A 20,181-nucleotide genomic window follows, 5' to 3' on the forward strand; every position below is an offset into this window, starting at 1 on the left:
CATCACCACAGTGATCAGACTCAGGAAACGAACGCGTTTATTTGCTACCGCAAAGTCGTTGTCCCAAATCCTCCCTTTGCGCACACAATATAATATTCCTAACACCTAGCGATCGTACAGGCCGCTGGGATCGGCCGCGACCGATGATCTCTTTCTATTGTTTTCAAGCGTCACGAAAAAGGCAGCTTGCCGACGCACCACCTTTTATGGTTATGTTTATGTATTATAAACAGGAATTTGGTTGGCCGAGAAGGGGAAACAGTTGCGTCCCCTACGGTTTCCTACCACTATACGAAACACTAGTCGTGCAGAGCTGGCGCCGCCTATTTCAGTAAAACGAGCCTCAACGGCCACGCGTGACGCCGGCGGCTTTTGATGCTACACGATCGGACTTCGATTTTCGGTACTATATTGCTTCAAAGGCGCTACCGCACCCCTGTGCGTAAACGCACCTGCAGCTGAGGCACACATACACAACCAACATTGCGTGCAGCGTCTCAAATAAACGCACGACACTGGCCAACGGTCTCTGACATCCTCAAAACAGTGTTGAACTAGCCGTGTCTCAGCCTCTACTTGTTAACACGCCGAACTATCCCACCCAGTTTTACATTGGTATCATTTGTATCCCCGCGACGAGTCCGGCGGGGGTACTCATGGTTTCACTAGCTCTCGCCAGCCAGCCGAGTTCGCGCTCGTCCGCCGCCAGAGCAATTTCCCTTCCCGCTCGTATAAGCTCGACCCCTTAAGTGATGCCTAGGCATGATACGATACTTGCGGTATGCTTACACTCCTTGAGTGTCGAAGAAGTCGTCAAGAGTACCAAAACCTGGGTCACTGCCAACCTTTAGTGACCTTTATCCTTGCCCTTGATCACATTTCCTTCGCCTCTAACTCGGCCTAATTGCTCCTAGCGCTTGACCAAACTTTGTATACCTGTCATTACACATTGTTGGAAGCAAGACCTCCGGTTGAGCAGAGTACCAAACCAGTGTCTCTATGCGACCGCTAGCCGTACCCCCCCCTCCCTACTCCTATAAATATATCATTCCCACATTGCCTTCCACTCTATAATCCCTTGTGCTAAGTGACTACGCGCTACCAACTTGGTATACCTACACATCTTGGTAGAATGTTGTGTTGCCGTACCAACAAGGTCATTGCTGGCTTTTATTACTGACTTGACCCTTTTGACTAATATTTCCACCTTCCACTCTTATAACTCGGCCTCTAATTGACCTAGTGTGACCAAACTTCGGTTATACTTACACATCCATTGTGGAGAAGGGTGTGTCGCGTACCGAACCAGGTACACTGCACACCTATTTGACATTGCCTTGACCCTTGACCTTCATCATATTTCCGTTCACTCTATAACCTCGGCCCTAATTGGACACTAGCCAGTGCGAACAACTTTGTCATCAACATCTTCTCGGGCGAGAACACCGGGGATACATGTAGTTAGCGACAAACTGCCCTTTCTAGTTAAAGTGTAGTATACCCGCCGGTTCGTTGGCGCGCACGGAAAACGCAATATAGCAGAATAGAGTCTCACCTGGACGATGGAAATTCACTGTATTATACCAACATTCAAAAACACCGCACGTTATGCATAGGAAAATTGATTTGACCACACTCATACCACGCAATACATGTCTTTTCGACAGATTGCTGTGCACTTCAAAAATTCACCAAAATTGGCGTCTCAACAACGCGAACATCAATTAAAACAAAAGGCGGTTTGCAATTCTGTTTATTAAAATATTGAGTTTTTATGTCATAATTCAGAGAACTTTCTGTATTGTATTCCCTGTTTTTGTGTTCACTAGTCTGTTGTCACTTGCCTCCTAATCCACTCAAGCTTCTCTGAATAACACGCTTTTCGTCTGGAGTCAACTACACCTGTAGGTCTATCTCACCGCTAGTAATGACGGCTGTTTCACACTTCTGACTCTGAGATTCTACCGGGTCAGTGTATCGCAGTCAGCCATCCCACCGGTGAGGTACGATCGATGGATCGCTGCCTACCACGGAAAATTCGATGGACGATGTATGCCTGTTCAACTACACGCACGGCAACTGAGCGGATGAAAGTTAAATCCACGTGACAAACGAACACAAATTGCTACACGCTGTATGAAATTCCTGCGGGTGTCGATTGATTTCATTTGGGATTGTGATTCGATGTGTGATCGACGGATGCATGCGTCCTTCTTTACAGGACCAATTGCTTGTCAAGATGATCGACGTTATACTGTGCCTACGTTCACTCCCGTGTTCGACTAATTGCTGATTGTACTGTTTCACTCAAGCCGTGTGTTTACATAGGAACTCGGGTGATATCGCTTAATGTTCAATACAGCGTACCGTCCACAACAATGTCCGGGACATGAATGAACGCGAAAACACTAGAAAATCTCGCGGTACCACGCAACCTTTCTTCAGTATGTCCCACGGCTGTGTGTCTGTCGCTGGTTCAATGAAGTGACGCGGGTGTTACCACTGATATTGATTTACCTTGCGGTTGTGTTAATGGGGCGAACATGTTGAAATCACGTCGCATGGAATGATTCACTAACCGCACTTTTCTGTGTCACATAGTTTTCTAACCCTGAATGTCGCAGGCCCCCCAGTTATACGCTGCTACGTACAAGTTCTTCTTGCAACGATTCAGAGCTTTTTCACAAAATCAGACCCTTGGGACCGCGTGAAATCGCGGAGTCACGGTGTGTGTGCTCGCATGTCAAGATGACGGGAGCGATTGTTACAGATTTCTGATTACCTGCGCTGCTCGGTTAAGATGGCTGTGTATGGCATGTCTCAACCTACACGCATGCGCATGAATGCGCACCACCAGTATGTGGCAACGGTGTGGTGGTGTTGCGGTGTCAAATGATGGTGTCGGCGGCTTAATCGGAAGCTTGCCGGCCTGCACTAGCGGAACATGTGAGCGTGTAAACATGGCCTTCGCACCTGCGTCATAGTCGTTGTGGGCAGCTTCCTAGAGTGTGAACAAAAGTCTGCGTCGCGTGCATATAGAACGGAACTGTGCCACGCGGGGAGATCTGCGCGGAAGAATGCGACGATTATTCGGATGTGTGTTGCTGTTGACGACGCATCGGTGCATGGGCTATGGATCCGAATCTACTGATCGGATGATATTCGCACTGTGCATGTCAGTCACCCTTTTTTTGTTTTCAACGGAGTGTCTGTACAGGTACGTAATTATCCGCTGCCTATAATGTGCTGTATATTCCCCATAGTCTGTACGAAATTCAACCTTCCCTTGTGGCTTTGTTAGTATTTTCCTATCAGGCGGGCGTCTGCAATCCATTGTTGGCTTTCGCGTGGGGAAGGTGCAAAGCCCGTGAAGGTTGCGTCTGGGTAGCGGTGCGTGGCAATTCCGCGATTGACCTGCGAACTATAAAAATTTCTCTGGGGGGTTGGCAGCTTCTGTACTCGGCTAGACTATCTTGATCTGTATTGCCTGCTTTGATGTATATTCTCATTTTAGGGCAATCCATTAATGTAAGCTTTTGGTATCAGAAATATTTTTGGCAGGATAAACTAAACTAACTAACCGGCCAATCATTGACCATGCTGCCAATTCAAGGTATTCCATTGTTCTAGCAAATACAGTGCCGGTGGAATATATGACGTTTGTGTCGAACAGTGGGCCTGTTATGGTGCGTCGTCTGATATGGATCCCTGATCCGCTCCTGTGCGTTAATGAGAACGCCTGCAAATGTGCTTTGATAGTGTCTGCGCATGCCTACCGAGCAGCAGCGGCCGTAGCTAGCGACGACGGGGGGGGGGCATGGAGGGCGATCATTACTTATGTCATGGCGAAGATCATCACACACAAAAACGGATAGTAAGTTTTTTCAGGGCGGTTTTGGATGCCGTGGCATTGCGGTAAGCTTTACGCGATGCGTGCTTTTGACGATTTGGCAACGTGTGCATCAATGGCCGCGATCAGGCGGCAGTGGCTGTTTCATAGGAGCTGAGCCCGTTGCGTCGCCCCGAGACATTTCTTAGTCCCGCCTGCACACTGCTCTGCAGATCATAGTAGATATTCTCCTTATTGATATCCTTATTCTCCACGATATTATTTGTTTACTCAGTTATGCTTTCCCTATTTTATGATCTTTAACAAGCGCAAGATTGTTGTTCTGTGTGTTCGGTGCTGTGTTGTGTTCGGGCAGGCAAACCCATCCACAAGGCTCATTCTGAAAAACAGTGTTTTAATCCACCCGAGGTCGTACGCCAATGTGACTGTCTTCAATGTATAAGATTGTCTTAACCACGCTATGCTTCTGCACACGGGACCTGTATTTCATGAATACGGTATTGGCGAGAATACCGAATCTTGAGACAAATACGCGGCCGGCCGTTCACCGCTGTTCGCGCACAGAATAGGTATTTGGCGGCTGCGAGCTGCTTTAGTAAATCAGGCGAACATGGAAATAAACATGCAATGCGCCACCACACTGCCGATAAATACGCTAGACTGGTACCGCTCGACAGTTACTGGTTACACTGGAACTGCTCCGAGCGCGGACCAGTTATAAAATAGCGCTCGATCCGCGGTCTTTTCAGCACTTGGCAAATTATGGGGTTCTGGGAAGCGTCGTATTTATCAATACCGGATCTGTTTAGATACCGTATGTATTGGCGCGCATTTTTGCTGTGTGAACGCTAAATTCCTTGTAGTGTCGAGCGCGGCGCTATTAGCGCTTCCCCTCCCTGTAGCCTTTCGCTTTATCTCTGCTGATAATTCAGACATAGCAGTGTCTCAGGCCGGTTCTTTTTGAGCCCTCAAGGACTGTCAATTTGAAATGTGTTATTCCTTAATATCGTTTTTGGGATTGTCGTGGCACATAAGAATAAAATAGGACTACCGCACTACGATGAATGTGTGAAAATGCGTGATCTGGATGCACTTGTGCTGTTGATACCGAGATTTTGACGATGTTGTGACTTCTTGATATGACCACTCACTTGTAAGGACCTGTTACTGCCGTCTACGGTCCGCTAATGAAACTGTTTTGTCTGATTGCTCTTTACATTTTTCATTAACAGTTTTAGTTCATGAGACACGTGTGTTTTATTCATTATTACAAGGACCGTATCCTCGTCTCATGTCTTCTTGGCTTTAAATTTTAAAGATCTGTGATATGTAGCGTGGACCGATCTCTTCGGTACTCTAGTGATCGGTAAACGAGCTTTTATGAAGATCTCCCTTGTACGACATGTGTATGTCACATACTAATTTTGCTTGCGATTCCTTCATGTACTCTCATAAAAAGACAAACGGATGTCCATTCTTCGTCGGTGGTGACCATAGTGACGTTGCGGTACTCCATTAACGGAACGGACTGGATTGGTTACAGGGACAGGAAACTTGGTCAATCGAGTGCTTTATAGCCTACTTGCTTTGCCTCACATTTTCCCTCACTTGTTTCTCAAATTTCAAGCTGCTATCAAACGTTACCCAGATTCACATTCCTTCAATATGCCTGTTTCCATGGTGTTTCCGTTATTCTTCTTATAGGCTGTAGAATCTTGGGCATTGTTCATCTGCCAATATGCATAACATTTGCACTTTTCGTATTTATATTTAAACGCAGCTGACCATTATCTGACAGCACACCGTTTGTCCTAGTCTTTTGTACCTTTGTCCACTGTTCGTCATAAACCGGCGATCGAACAGTTTCGTGTCCATCTGCAATATTTTGATAAAGCTGTTCATTTCTGGCAGCGTCATTTATGGAATATGAGACACAATAGCACTGGGAGCGGTAGCACTGACCCGTGGGGCGGGTACCGCTTCCGGTTCGTCACTGTGCTTGGCGTGAATTGTTATGATACGCGTATGTGGTCTAGTAGCTGGTATTGGGCCTTTGAGAGTCGAAGCCGATGTGCCTATGAAGCACAACAGTTTGCGCGGTCGATAGTCGCGTAGCTGGAGCATAAGAGACACAAATTTTGGGCTCCTATGTTTTGTGGGCCCAGTGGTGCCGAGGAAGCTGTGCGGGATAAATTTAGGTTATAGTATTTTCGGATTGGGTTTGTCGACAGTCACTGAACTCTGACAGTTGGTCAAACACCGTCCGAGATCTGCGGTGAGTCCGGGTCGATCTGTCGGTGGCCTAGGCAGCTCACTGGTTGTGGGTGGTGAAAAAACGTTGTCTTGATGTTCATATGATCTCCATATGTGATTCTTTTGCACGAAATGTTTGGGGAGTTCGCAGCAGTTTAGAGATCGACTGAGTCCGGGCTGCACGGGGGCGGTAAGCTTCGGCTGCTGGTTTTATGCGCCCTTTTGTGGGAGATGTAAGGGTGATGAGCTTGGAGCATTAACTTTCCGTCTTGAGAATCTGCGGTAAGCCTGATTGAGCTCACTGTCTGATCAGATCAGTAGTTGTGTGCAAGGAAGTAGGGTGCACGATATGTTTCCCTTTCTTTTCAGAGAAGGGCGTTTGGGTGCTTACCTAGTCTTTCCTAGATTTGGTCGCCGAGAGTTTGTCCGTTTGCGTTTATCTTATCGCGTTTCTGCGAATCATTGCCTCTCGGTCAGGCTCACGCGGTGGTTAGATCGTGGGTGTCTCTTGGGATGTGTCATATGGTGATGGTGGCCTCGAGTATGTCCCTCCCTCGTGGAGTACGATCGATAAAATTTCGTCGGCACGTCAACTGTGTTTTAGTTCTCCTCGAGTATGTTCCGATCAGCGTGTTTATTCATGTCCTGTAACACCAGAGGTGCTTCGTTTGGTCTTGACTTAACATTTATGTTCCGACGTAGCTTTTGCTGCGGACTTGGCGTTTCCAGCGCCTTTCTTTCTTATGAGTCCTCTGTTTTGAGTATTGGCGGTCGACGATTGACTGCACTTGATTTTCGGCTTAAGCAGTTTGTGCATGCATCGATGAAGTCCTTACTATGATCGTGGAATTCCAGTGTTTCTCGCACCAGCACTTTTCCCTTACGTGGGCGCACTGATGCGGACATCCGTTGTTCATCCTATAGGTCTAGCAGGACTTTTCACTCGGGCGTCGCCTTTGTTTTGGGTATGGTGCTTCCATTGCCTTGTCCAGAATAACTCTACAAGGGGTTTGGATCGTTGGGTTGCACGTGCATGCAGAAAGGTAAACATGCTTGCAGGTCTTTATTGGGTCCGAAGTCACGGGGGTATCTAGCCGGCTATCCCTTTAGTTTATCATTTATAACATCTTAGCGGCGCCGTTATCACCAGATAAATTACAGTGAAGGTAAACAATTAGGATCAGTGGATATATTCCCTAAGCGGTGGTCGTATACAATATCATCGTAATTGTTGTCTGTCTTCCGTCGGTTGGTGAATTACCGAAGTCAGGTAGGCTTGGTTCTCGGGGTGGGTGCCTCGCTTGTATGGCTGAGTGGCTCCTCACTGGCACATGTTGGTACAAGAAGTTGTACGCTTGTACTGGTGTGAGCACTGTGCTGGATGCTGGATCATGAGCTTCGGCATTGGCTACTGGTAGTGGATACGGCACGTATTCCTCCTATGTCAGTGAGGAACGTTGCCGCCACGGAGCTAGTTGAGTTGGTACTAGGCATCGGTTGCTACGGTGCTGGGTGAGAGTTTGCCAGCGGAATACTCATTATTGTGCAGTGGTACTGACGGCGGTTCTTACACACAAGCGCCAACTAGTTAGTTTATGCACTGTTAGTCAAGCTTCCTCGTGCACGCATACGATTTCCTCAAGTTAGTTTGATCAAACTGATCTGCCGTGGGACTGCTTGTAGAATTGCGATGAGATATCTTATCACAATCTCTGGGTTACCGCGTCTTGCCTGGCGTTCCTGTGCGTTAGGTTGGTGCACTGGACTGAAACAAGTCGTTGCTGTAACACGTAGTCTGTTGCTTGGGGAAGATCTTACACAAGCTGCACTTCGGTCTTGTCAGCACTGAGCAGTAGCGGCTGTGTGCGTACGTGGGTATGTGGAGTAGCATGCGCAAGTACGATAGGCGTGTCAGTGTGGGGAGGGGGGGGGGTGGGGTGGAGTGTAGTAGTATGCGCAGAGTGACCATAGATTTCGGCGGTGGTTTATTAGTAAAAATCACATTGTGTGTAACGGTAACGTTCAAACCTTTGGTGCTGGGTTAGTTAAACCTTGTGAGTTGAGTCTATATAAATTTGTTTTGGTTATTCTTTGTGGTGAGTCGCGGTGTACGGAAAGGCAGGCGCCCATTTCAGCGCTTGGGGGATGTCGGGAGTATTGTATCAGCGTTGCGCTGCTCTATGACATGTTCCAATCGGGGTCAGAGGGGCGTGGCGTCTAGTCGTTGGCAAGGTCTGGTTGGCAGAGTTCCTGTATGCTGGGATGGCTGTGTTCGTCTTGTTATAATCTCGCGTCTAATCGATTTTGTCGAAGACAGGCCTCCTTTAGTGTTAGCGCTTGCCGGCGACATGGCTTATTAGGTGCCGCTCTGCTGTCCCGGAATGCGTAGCATCGGCAGTGCGGTTAGGTTTGTCCACCTTGGGCTTCTGAATCTTTCTCGGTACTCGCCGTCACTACCGGAGCGAGCACGTACTTGAGATCATTCGACGGCAGATTTCGGTGAACGAACTTAGATTTGCCTATAGTCCTGGTGCGGCGACCAAGACCGCCCGGAAAAGAGTTGTTGTGCGTTGCCTTGTTGGCACTCGGATCTGACTGTGATTCCGGCTTCCAAATTGAGGAAAGATACTTTGACTGTCTCTTCGTCTTACTTTTCTCCTCTTCCATACTATTTTTTTTATCCATTCATTTCTTCAACTGCTACTTACTACTAATATGCTTACGTTTCGTGTTCCTGGGGGAGTTCGCAGTTAGTAATCATGTTTCCACGTTTGGCATCCTAGGACGTGAATATAGAACTTATCTACCCACGTTGCTAGGACCAGGTCGATTCCAAGAAATGATCATTATTGTGGACGCCTGATGTCACTTTGCCTACATATTGGTTCTTCTCCTCGTACGAACTTGTGTTCTGTCTTCTAAAAGCCCCTGGATATTTATTAGTGGCGGTCCATACGTGGCGCGTAATTTGGTTCTTTAGGCGATTGTGGCAGATAGCTTTGAGGCGCTCACACTTATCAATCGATGGTGCCAGCAAGATGCCCTTGCTGAAGTCTAAAACTATGACGCGCATCCTTCGTCGTGCTTTCCTGCATGCTATTGTTGGTGCTTCAGTTGGACAACTCAACAGTTGGTTTCGGATGCCGGTTATCTCTGACCACTGCGAGTTGTCGATAGAATAGCATTAGACTTCCGTACGTGTCATGATGTTGGCGAGATTATAGGGTTAAGGTTAAGGTTAGGGTTAGGGTTAGGGTTTGATCAGCAATTTTTACGAAGTATTTTGAGTGGTGGTCCCTAGCGGTAATTTTTGAAACTAAAGTGGTGAAGGTGTAGCCTGTAGGATAAAAAGTCCTTACCATTTGATGCCTGCGGACAACCACATTTGTTTTCTTATTTCGAGCAGTGTGACGGTAAAATTAATTGACTGTTACTGCTCGTAATACCTGTGCTGGGCAAGCAAATGTGAACGACATCTGTGTAGCTTCTGTGGCCATCCATCGCTGATGTCCTGCAGTTGCCACGCGTGGAACGTGTCTCAATAAAGAGGCTGACCGGCATATACTCTTCAGCAAGGACATGATGTTGGTCGATGGATGTCGATATCCAAAACGAGGCTGTCATTAAATCAGATGCCTATATTTCAGAGACGCCGACGATGCTTTTCAATTTTAGTTCTTTTCAACTAAATAAACATAAGCATAACATTTTAATACAAATTATGGTTTTATATTTATAGTTATAATTTACCAATATTTTTTCACTCAGTTATTGTACGTAAAACATTATTTATTATGAATAATTGTAAACGATAAAAAGTGGTCTTTACCTGCCATCTATCGGATGAAATTTAAAACTAAATGTAAAATAGTTCCACCTTAATAATAATTATAAAACTAATAGTTTATTTAGTTATAACTTATAATATTGCTTCATGTTGCGTCAATATGCCCAATAAAACAGAATGAAGCAGAAATATTACCGAGAAGCTTGTTATCTGACCAAATGTTTATTGCGCACTGATACTAAAAAGTAGTTGTCGTCCATTTTACCAGTGAGACATGTTTACTGCAGATTTTAATGGATTGTTATCAATTTGGCAGATATAATATCTTGCTGCCACCTTTGCGTCAATAATATATTACCATCTTGGTAAGGTATTATCATTTTTAAGTAAAAGGAAAAGTGCGGTAGCATTTTCTTTACGAACTGAGAAGCCGCAACTACTTGGAACGAGCCAGTGAAAGTTGACCAAACTGGCGAGTGTTGACAATTTGTGAGTTGTTATTGCTGCTGCTGCTGTTGTTGTTGTGTAGCCGTAGGCTTGGTAAACGGTGCTATCGTGTGGGGTGTAAATGCATTTTTATGACCTAATTTGCGGTTGTTATGTAATTCGCGATGCTTGCACGCCAACTGGGTTTACAAGTTTGTAAATACGGTTTACTTTTCTGTTTGCCTGTTGTTGTTGAATGTTGACATTGATTCATTCAATGTCGGCTTGGTTGCGGCCGTGTTGACACTGTTGTGGTTTCATATTTTTTACATTATTTATATTATTTTTGATTGTTTGGGCGGATCCTGCATATTGCATGGATCCAATGATTCTAAGCGTGTGTTTAAAAGCAGATGACTGACTCACTGTGATCATGCTTGTATTTGTAAACAGTAAAGTGGGTTTGAAGGGATTGTAATAATTATGATGCAACATGTAAAATCAACATCAGCTCACTGGCACTGCTTACTAGTACTCGTAGGAATTAACAGTGTTGTGGCAGGTCACATTTGACACGTTTCTCGATTTGTATATATTACGTGTATATAAAGGGATCGCGATCAGACTGGTTCATCCCAGACGAACACGCCCCCATACTGTTTACTTATTTATTACTTGCTCAAATATGCAATAAGCTAGCATGATAGTACAGTAAAATAAATTTGACTAATTTATAGGTGAGGCATGTATTTCATATATACAGAATATTCTGAATCTGTACATAGAGAATATTCTCTTTTATATTTAGAAATAAAGTTATATTATTTTCTATTTATATCACTCCATATCATTTTCTATTTATATCACTCCATATCATTTTCTATTTATGTCACTCCATATCATTTTCTATTGGAGGGTTAAACATGGGGCATTCTCTCTGTTATAGGCAGCATGTCGCATACTGGAAACACGGGAGCATCTGGAAATGGTCCCAAAATCCAGGTGTTCCATCCTACCATGGAGGAATTTAAAGATTTCCCCAAATATGTTGACTACATTGAGTCATGCGGGGCACACAAGGCAGGGCTGGCGAAGGTAATGGATTAAATACATTACAGCATTATGTCACATCTTACCCCGTGGTAATAAAATTAATGCGAGTGTGTTTTCACATACTCCCCTATTTTAGTCTGATCAGTGGCGTAGTTCGGGGGGGGGGGCAAAGGGGGTCATGGCCCCCCTGTTGATCTGAAAGTAAAAAAAAAAAAATTGTTCTCCTAAAAAGGGAATTGTCGTAGTCAGAATGAAGGCTGTACATGTACTCAAAAGTGTCTCAAATACCATCTGCGATCTACATTTTCAAAATTCTCTGGGGGAGGACCCCCATACCCCCGCCTGTTTTCACCCTCTCCTTGGAATCCTGGATCCGCCACTGAACAGTTACTTATCTTGGGAGCAGAGAACAATGAACAAAAATGTTGCCTCTGCATGGCGCCCATAACAAAGATTGCAGAGCTGAGTGGTGGGAGAGCGTAGGATGTGGAGAGGGAGGTGAAGGAACCATTAAAATATTAAGTCGTCCACTATTTTGCGCAGTTTGATGTTTTTGGCCCCCCTGTTAAAAAATCCTGTCTACGCCACTGTCGATGATTTAGTGTTTTTTCCCTGATTTGACATCAGCAAGTAGTCGTTATGACTCCATGGAAATTTTGTTATGCATGACTAAAAAATGTTTTTTTTTAAACTGAATGCAGCTTTCAATATTTTCAGATGTATTTGACATACAGCATATGACATAATATATTTGTAACATATCGGCAGTCACAGTGACTATATATGTATGCAGCATGCATGACTCATGCTGTGTATTTCTCAGTTTTTGACGACAGTGAATCTGTTTTATAATTTAGAAGTTTCGTAAGTGTAGTTGAACGGTCTTCGTCGGTCAATCACCGTCCTTGTCGTTTGCAGGTGATACCACCGAGAGAATGGAAGCCCAGGACCACAGACTACAATAACATCGACATGATCATACCGGCACCAATCTCGCAGGTGGTCACGGGCAGTCAGGGACTCTACCAACAGTATAACATCCAGAAGAAAGCAATGACAGTGAAGGAGTACTCCATCCAGGCAAACAATGACAAGTAAACACCAGTCACACTCTTGATAATATAAACGACATGTTCTATTGCATCTAAACACACATTGACTGTATGTACAGTATGTTTTCCGATGCACGTACGTCAACAGTTACTGATTAACTTTAAAACTGTTAGTTGTTTCCCATTCATCTTTTATGCAATTTTATCCAAGTTTGCTAAAGTAACAGAATGACTCCTACTGCAGAGGGTTTTAATTAGCAATAGTTTTACTAACTAATAATTAGTTACAACTATTATTTATTATAGCCTATAATCACCCCATATTATTTAGAAACGATCCTGCTAATATCATTAGTGATAACAGCAAGTGAAAAGATAACACAGGGGTAATACATAACAGAGAGCAAAATTCTGCTCTACATGACTTAATCAGGGCATTTTGCACTGATTCCCATTATGCTCTTATTACATTATATATATATATCAGAAGTAGATAATATAAGGAAGGAGTGTGACTTCAATAAACAAGGGAAATTCGTAATTTACTAGCCTTAGAATACCTACGATTTACTACGCGTAACTCAACCAACTTGAGCTCAAATCAAACACAGTACATTCGCCTAGCATCGTATTAGTCTGTATCTCCGGATTGCGGGTGTATACGAGGAAACGATTTCGCACGATACTAGGCGAATGTACTGTGTACGATTTGAGCTCAAGTTGGTTGAGTTACGCGTAGTAAATCGCAGGTATTCTAAGGCTAGTAAATGACGAATTTCCCTTGTTTATTGAAGTCGCACTACTTCCCTATTATCTACTCCTGATATATATATATAAGGACCGCTGGTGACCACGCGGAACACACGTGCTTCCGAATTTGTTTATGAGATTAAATCGGCTGATGGCAATTAATTTCATAAAAAATATATCACCGCCCAAAATCGGCGGGGGTTGATATGGCGGGTAATTACTGAGGAGCATTATGAGTTGTGAGTGCGCGCGTGGTCGCCCCGCTCGTTATACTGTTAGCATAGAACACATTACACGATGCTGTTAATGTTGCCACACCACGGTGGGCTCCTTCCCTATTATCTACTTCTGATATATATATATGTATATATATAGAATATACTCATTACACTTACTGCGTTTATGCGCTAGTGCTGCATTAGAGTGACCGGCGGTGAACGTTCTGCATGTCGTTGTAGGTACAAGACGCCGTACTACCGCGACTACGACGACATGGAGCGTAAGTACTGGCGCAACATCGCCTACAACTCTCCGATCTACGGCGCAGACATATCCGGCTCCCTCTATGACGAGGGCGTCAGCGAGTGGAACATCAATCGCCTCGGCTCCATCCTAGATGCCATCGACGAGGAATACGGCATTACTATAGGTGCACATATGTATATACACATATACGTATATATATATATACATGTATAACTAGACAGAGTGCACTCACGGAGAGTGCATACCTCCGCCAGCGACATAGGCCATACGCCATACGACTCACGAACACACGAATAACCCACGATATACGCCAGCGTACTGACATGTACACGCTGGCTTGCTGGCTTGCTGCTCGCTCGCTCGTAGCAGCCGCTCGTTGCTGCTGCTCGCTCACATGTACACGCTGGCTTGCTGGCTTGCTGCTCGCTCGCTCGTAGCAGCCGCTCGTTGCTGCTGCTCGATCACATGTACACGCTCGCTTGCTTGCTGACTCGCTGGCTCGCTGGGTGATATTGATCGACCGCTTACGACATACGCGAACACACGAACACACGAGAGCGAAAACATAACCTCCTCCAACTCCGTTGGGCGGAGGTAATGATCCTTCTGACAGGGGTCAATGTTATAACTAGTGTATATAGTGCACGGTCAAACCTGTGTTAGCAGACACCTCTATAGAATGGACACTTGTCTATAAAGGACGCTTGGCAGATCGCAGGATGGCAGTTGCGTAGTGATACTAGTTGTATGGAACAGGCATCTGTCTATAAACGATACTTGTGGGTTTCAATTGAGTGACCATTGTTGACACGTTACTTGTATACATTTATTCTTTTAAAGTAACTATTGCGAGAGTTTTCCAGTGTTTTCACCACTTTCATGACACCTGCCGTTATTGCTTGAGTAACAGCAATAGTCTAGAGTAACAATAAAATGTGTTAGAACCTTCGTATTCACCAAATAAGTGCCAGTTTCGAACTACTGGTTTCGAACTAGTTTTTGTAAACGATCGTTTTCTGTTATCTTGAACTAGACGGAAGTATGGATTAGCCACCGCTTATCTGCCGTAGAAATAGTACAGGCTCTCTCAAATCAAGCACTTGTTTTCAATTACTCACCGACACAAATACAAGTTTACCAATTCTGCCATTAGGCATTATCGTCACATGATAACATTGATTGCTGTTACGATGTAGTCAAATCCATTTTTCTATGCTATAACTGCATAACATCTTAGTGTTTTTAATGTTGGTGTAATCAGTATATATTTAGTTTTTCTGAGCCAAAAAACTCGCAATAGTCATTTTAATACCTTAAAACAAGTTTAGAAGTCAATGTTTAATATTTTCTTAAGTTTATGCTACACATCAGTTGATTGTCAGGGAAAAATTTGAGGTTCTCCGAAGTTTTAATTTAGTATGAACTAGAAAATTTATTGCGTTCAATGGCTATTTTTGAGTAACGCAGAATTTATTCTGTATCGATCCTTTGGTAATTGACTGCTGTGATACGTGCATTTACAGAGGGTGTGAATACGGCCTACCTGTATTTCGGAATGTGGAAAACGACGTTCCCATGGCACACTGAAGACATGGATCTATACAGCATCAACTATCTGCACTTCGGCGCACCAAAGTTCTGGTATTGCATTCCGCCGGAACATTCGAAGCGTCTGGAAAGACTGGCAGCAGGTGATGTTATAGCCTGACTGACTGTCAGTATTCTGTTTGAATTGAGCACCTTACTTGAATGTGAATTGACAAAAAGATTGAAACCTGTTGCATTAGCTAGTTTCGACGCTCGGTAAGAGTTTGTGAAGTGCTTCTCTAATTTATACATGTGTTATTACAGTTTGCATGGGACCGGTGTAGGTTTCATAGAGTATCTCTGCTAGCCTTCATCACTCACTACTATTGACTATCTACTATATATACACTGATGTATCTAGTCATAGATAGCAATCTCTGTCACACATTAAATTATTGCAAAGTTGTGATGTTTGCTATTTGAAATATTTTGGCCCCGGTATGTTTACTGGAAAGCTGGAAACTAATCTGTAATGATAGGTGAGACTTCTATTTAGTTCTCATTTAGTAACGTGTGCTAGACGACTGTTTTAGTACGATATGGTTGTCCTAATGTTTTCATTGATTTTGCTACAGGCTTTTTCCCCTCAAGCATACAGCAATGCCAAGCATTCTTGCGCCATAAGATGACCATCATATCACCACACATGCTGAAACAGTACTCCATCCCATACGACAAGGTTAGATGTATGCTCTACTCGCCATGTTACAAATTGCTTTAGCAATAAGTGCATACATGTATATTCAGGGCCCTAGCTAGGATTTTTTTTCCTGTAGCCAAACAATTAGCCAGAATCAATTTTCATTAGCCAATTTGGATTCCTGTTAGCCACATCTGTAGCCTAACATTTTCTGAACACAAAAAGGCAATAAATAATTTTTCTTTTCTTTATTTTTTCACAAACTTTTATATGCATGAAGTGCAAAACTACACTTATTTAATGCAAACAAACTATTATTCACCACCTGTCTATGACTGAGACACTAACACTATGATTCACCACCATGACTCTGACTGACTGACAGAGACATTCAAATTGTCTGAATTTTTTTCTTCACTGCAGGCAGGAAAAATCTTTTTTGGCACATCACTAGACATAGCACTTTTCAAAGTCAAACATCTCTTCTTCTGGGCCTTCAATTTTGATGGTTAGAATGTCACAAACACTTTCTGTTTTCAGGTTATTTCTCAGAGCTGTTTTAACCAAATTATGTCTGCTAAAACCCCTCTCCACTTCAACTGTTGTAGATGGTAGGGTCAACTACCTTTTTACAGTATCTGACACACAATACGCACGCACGCGCACGCACGTACGCACGCACACACGCGCGCAGTACAGTATAGACAGTACTATACACACACTATAGCTATTTACAGTAATACTAATAATTTACAGTTCTAGAGTTTTCACAGCATATGCATATACTCTACTACTTTTGTAACTTCGGGATGCTATTGAACCAGAAAAGTTAGCTACTCATCAAAGCTGACTATATTCCCCAGTTAGTACTTATCAGTTTTACTACTTTTTACAGTACCTCACACACAGTACACACACACGCACACGCACGCACGCACGCACGCACGCGCACACACACGTGCACGCACAGGCGTAGTAAAAATCATTTGACTTTTGCCAGCGTCATTGCCGTGCCGTGCCGTGTGTGGAGACAGGCCTTTTTTAAACACCAGGGTTTCTTCTGAGGGAAAATTAGACAACGGTGGTAATGCCCAGTTTGGGGAAAAACGCACATGATGGATTCAAAGGCGTGCAGTAGGCACGAATGTGGATTCTGCAGGCAGACGCGGGGGAGAGAGGTAGAGAGGGTTCTGGGGGTCTCCCCCAGCAAAATTTAAAACATTTGAATGTCTTAGACTGCATTTGATGCACCCCGAAAATAAAATTTCACCCTTTAGTTTAAATCTTACTCTGTTAGCAGACCTACTGACCTACTGCGCATTTCGCAGGAGACTCACGCATCTGGACCCATTCTCCCGCGCTCCCGCATGCCCTACGCATTCTCACGCATTCACGCAAAAAAAAACACGAAAAAAGCAGCCCGCGACACCCCTGTTACGCACGTCCGTGGCTGTGCACATCGTGGCTCGTGCTTGCTGGCTGGGCGGCATTGATTGAAGTACGGGGGGAGGGGGGGCGAATGCACTGATTGTTACAGTCGTGTGGGTGTGGTTATTGCTGTATATGTAGGGGTGGGCACCGCGCTGGTATGAGGGAGCGACAACAAACCTTTCCCGGAATCGAGGAAAAAGCTGCAATCTGGAATGACACAGGAGTGTGCCGGCACGCAAAAATAAATGTTGCTGTTTCGACAATCAAATAGGATCGATGTTTGCTGGGTCATGTTTATTATGGTAAAATTACGTTCGTCACTTTTTTCGCCAAATAAGACTTCCAATCGCCAGACTACTAATTTGTTCGCCATTGGCGAATTGGCGAGTGGGTAGCGAGGGCCCTGTATATTTAGTCATGCTTTACGGTGAGTGTTTGATGGCTAGTGAAATAATTGTAAACTAATTACACAACTAATCAACAATTAGAATTAGTTTAAGTCTAAAGTAACATCAGTGTTTTAAAAGTTGATTCGAGCTCATCGTAGATGTGTAGCTCGTTAGTGTAATGTTAATTATTGTGTTTATTGCAGATCCTGCAGCACAAGGGGGAGTTTATGATAACGTTTCCCTATGGTTACCACATGGGATTCAACACAGGCTACAACTGTGCTGAATCCACAAACTTTGCCACCGAACGATGGGTGGAGTATGGCAAACGATCTGCTGTGGTGAGTGTCATAGTGTAGGCTAGCGCCATATTACCGAAAAAACTCAATGAAATCGAAAAGAATTTGATTTCTAGGTAAATCCAAAATATTTACTGAAATGACAGTTTTAAGAAAACTGTAGATGTGCAAGTTTCGATATGTCCTACATTGACCACTCTCCGGAGCAATCAATCAACCGGGGTTAATTTATTGGGCTGTCGATTTACAACCAGCAAGAACTGGAATGTGTTTTCTCAAAGTAACAGCCGTGTAACTTTGCACAGTTCTCAAGCATCCTATTCTGCCGTAGCATTTTAAACACGGCTACAAAGTTATTATTAGATATTATTATTTCTTAGTTCTATTGTGATACATGATGATTATTATTTAGATTTATAACATTAGCGCAAATGCTCGCTAATTTGCATCAGGCCTTGGTTTCTTGCAGTGCCATGTTAGGGTCTAATTCTCGATAGCTTTTCTCTGCAGTGCAAATGTTAGGGTCTGATTCTCTGTGGTTTTTCCTATGAAGTGCACATGTTAGGCTCTAATTCTCGGTAGGGTCCCTATATACCGAGAGTTGCGCCATGACGAGTCGGGAAAAATCGGTCACGTGATCGCTGGACGCCATGTTGTTTCCAAATGGATCCACACTGCTGCCGCTCAAGTACAGCGCTGTATGGATACGCTGTACAATGGTCCATAGTAATTAATTAGACTAATCGTGCTTCAATAAACTCAAAATTCACAGAGATTATAGCTAAGACATGTGTCCATGTGTATCTAGATTTCTAGAAATGTTACTCAAATCGTTCGCGCCATATGATAGTTTAATTGTACACTTTCTTACCGCCCATAGCCGTGCGTATATTCCTATGTGCGATAACGCGCGTAGATATTTGCTAATTAATTAAACCACTCGCGCTTCAATAAACTCAAAATGAACAGAGATTATAGCTAAGACATATGTGTCCATGTGTATCTAGATTTCTAGAAATGTTACTCAAATCGTTCACGCCACATGATAGTTTAATTGTACACTTTCTTACCACCTATAGCCGTGCGTATATTCCTATGTGCGATACCGCGCGTAGATATTTGCTAATTAATTAAACCACTCGCGCTTCAATAAACTCAAGAATCACAGAGATCATAGATAACACATGTGCACTTGCACACGTACGCACACACTCATGCGCACGCATGCATAATAAATCGGTAGTAATCGCTATCGGGTGTTGTCGTGTAGACGCTACATAATTGCTAACTCGAGTTAACGCTTAACTCGAGTTAGCTTAAGTCGAGTTAAGGTTTGTTGTGTAGACGAGGCACAGTGTAGATAGGGTCCCTATATACAAAGAGATATAAGGTAATTAAGGGATATAATATATAAGGATGTAAGTGTAGACACATCGCACAAAGAGACACAAAACCATGCACACGCGCGTGTGCTTTCTCTCGCGACCTGAACCAGAACCTGTAACATCAATGCAGCCGCAACAAGATGCGCGATGCTGTCTCTAGATAGACTTAGGCTCCCTATATACAAAGGGATAATTTGTATATAGGGACCCTAGATAGACTATTACTACAACAACCCCTAGTCTAGCTCCACTGACTAATTCATGCATCACGTGAAAAACACATGTTACAGCTGCGAGCGAGTGGAGAGTGGAACGCATTTATCTTATGAATTACTTATTCAATTATCTTGTGCGGCTATGGGTTGTAAGAAAGTGTACAATTAAACTATCATATGGCGCGAACGTTTTGAGTTACATTTCTAGAAATCTAGATACATATATACACATGTGTTATCTATAATCTCTGTGATTCTTGAGTTTATTGAAGCGCGAGTGGTTTAATTAATTAGCAAATATCTACGCGCAGTATCGCACATAGGAATATACTAGTGATGTCACGATCATCGATTATACTCGATCATCGGTTGAACAGTGGCTCGAACCAAGCGCCTAGTGATGTCACGATCATCGATTATACTCGATCATCGGTTGAACAGTGGCTCGAACCAAGCGCCTAGTGATGTCACGATCATCGATTATACTCGATCATCGGTTGAACAGTGGCTCGAACCAAGCGCCTAGTGATGTCACGATCATCGATTATACTCGATCATCGGTTGAACAGTGGCTCGAA

General features: G+C 43.8%; 2 protein-coding genes across 4 annotated transcripts in view; one reads left to right on the forward strand and one right to left on the reverse strand.

Annotated features, from left to right (window-relative positions):
* LOC106810200 (ATP synthase subunit delta, mitochondrial-like) overlaps positions 1-9,721 on the reverse strand; it is a 13,078-nt gene extending 3,357 nt beyond the window's left edge. The window contains exon 1 of the mRNA XM_014813485.1: positions 9,550-9,721. Coding sequence (XP_014668971.1) covers positions 9,550-9,684 — 135 coding nt within the window. The 5' untranslated portion in view covers positions 9,685-9,721. The remainder of the gene's footprint in view (positions 1-9,549) is intronic.
* A 427-nt stretch (positions 9,722-10,148) lies between these two features.
* Positions 10,149-20,181, forward strand: part of LOC106810198 (lysine-specific demethylase 4A-like) — a 21,931-nt gene continuing 11,898 nt past the window's right edge. For 2 of the 3 annotated variants that reach the window (XM_014813480.1, XM_014813482.1), the window contains exons 1-7: positions 10,149-10,379; positions 11,263-11,411; positions 12,288-12,463; positions 13,630-13,820; positions 15,181-15,348; positions 15,820-15,923; positions 17,908-18,045. In XM_014813480.1, the coding sequence (XP_014668966.1) occupies positions 11,268-11,411; positions 12,288-12,463; positions 13,630-13,820; positions 15,181-15,348; positions 15,820-15,923; positions 17,908-18,045 (921 nt within the window). In that variant the 5' untranslated portion in view covers positions 10,149-10,379; positions 11,263-11,267. The remainder of the gene's footprint in view (positions 10,380-11,262; positions 11,412-12,287; positions 12,464-13,629; positions 13,821-15,180; positions 15,349-15,819; positions 15,924-17,907; positions 18,046-20,181) is intronic. The other variant, XM_014813481.1, reaches the window with a different exon arrangement.

The sequence above is a fragment of the Priapulus caudatus genome, unplaced genomic scaffold, assembly GCF_000485595.1.
Source record: "Priapulus caudatus unplaced genomic scaffold, Priapulus_caudatus-5.0.1 Scaffold418, whole genome shotgun sequence".
NCBI classification, from domain to species: Eukaryota; Metazoa; Priapulida; class Priapulimorpha; order Priapulimorphida; family Priapulidae; genus Priapulus; species Priapulus caudatus.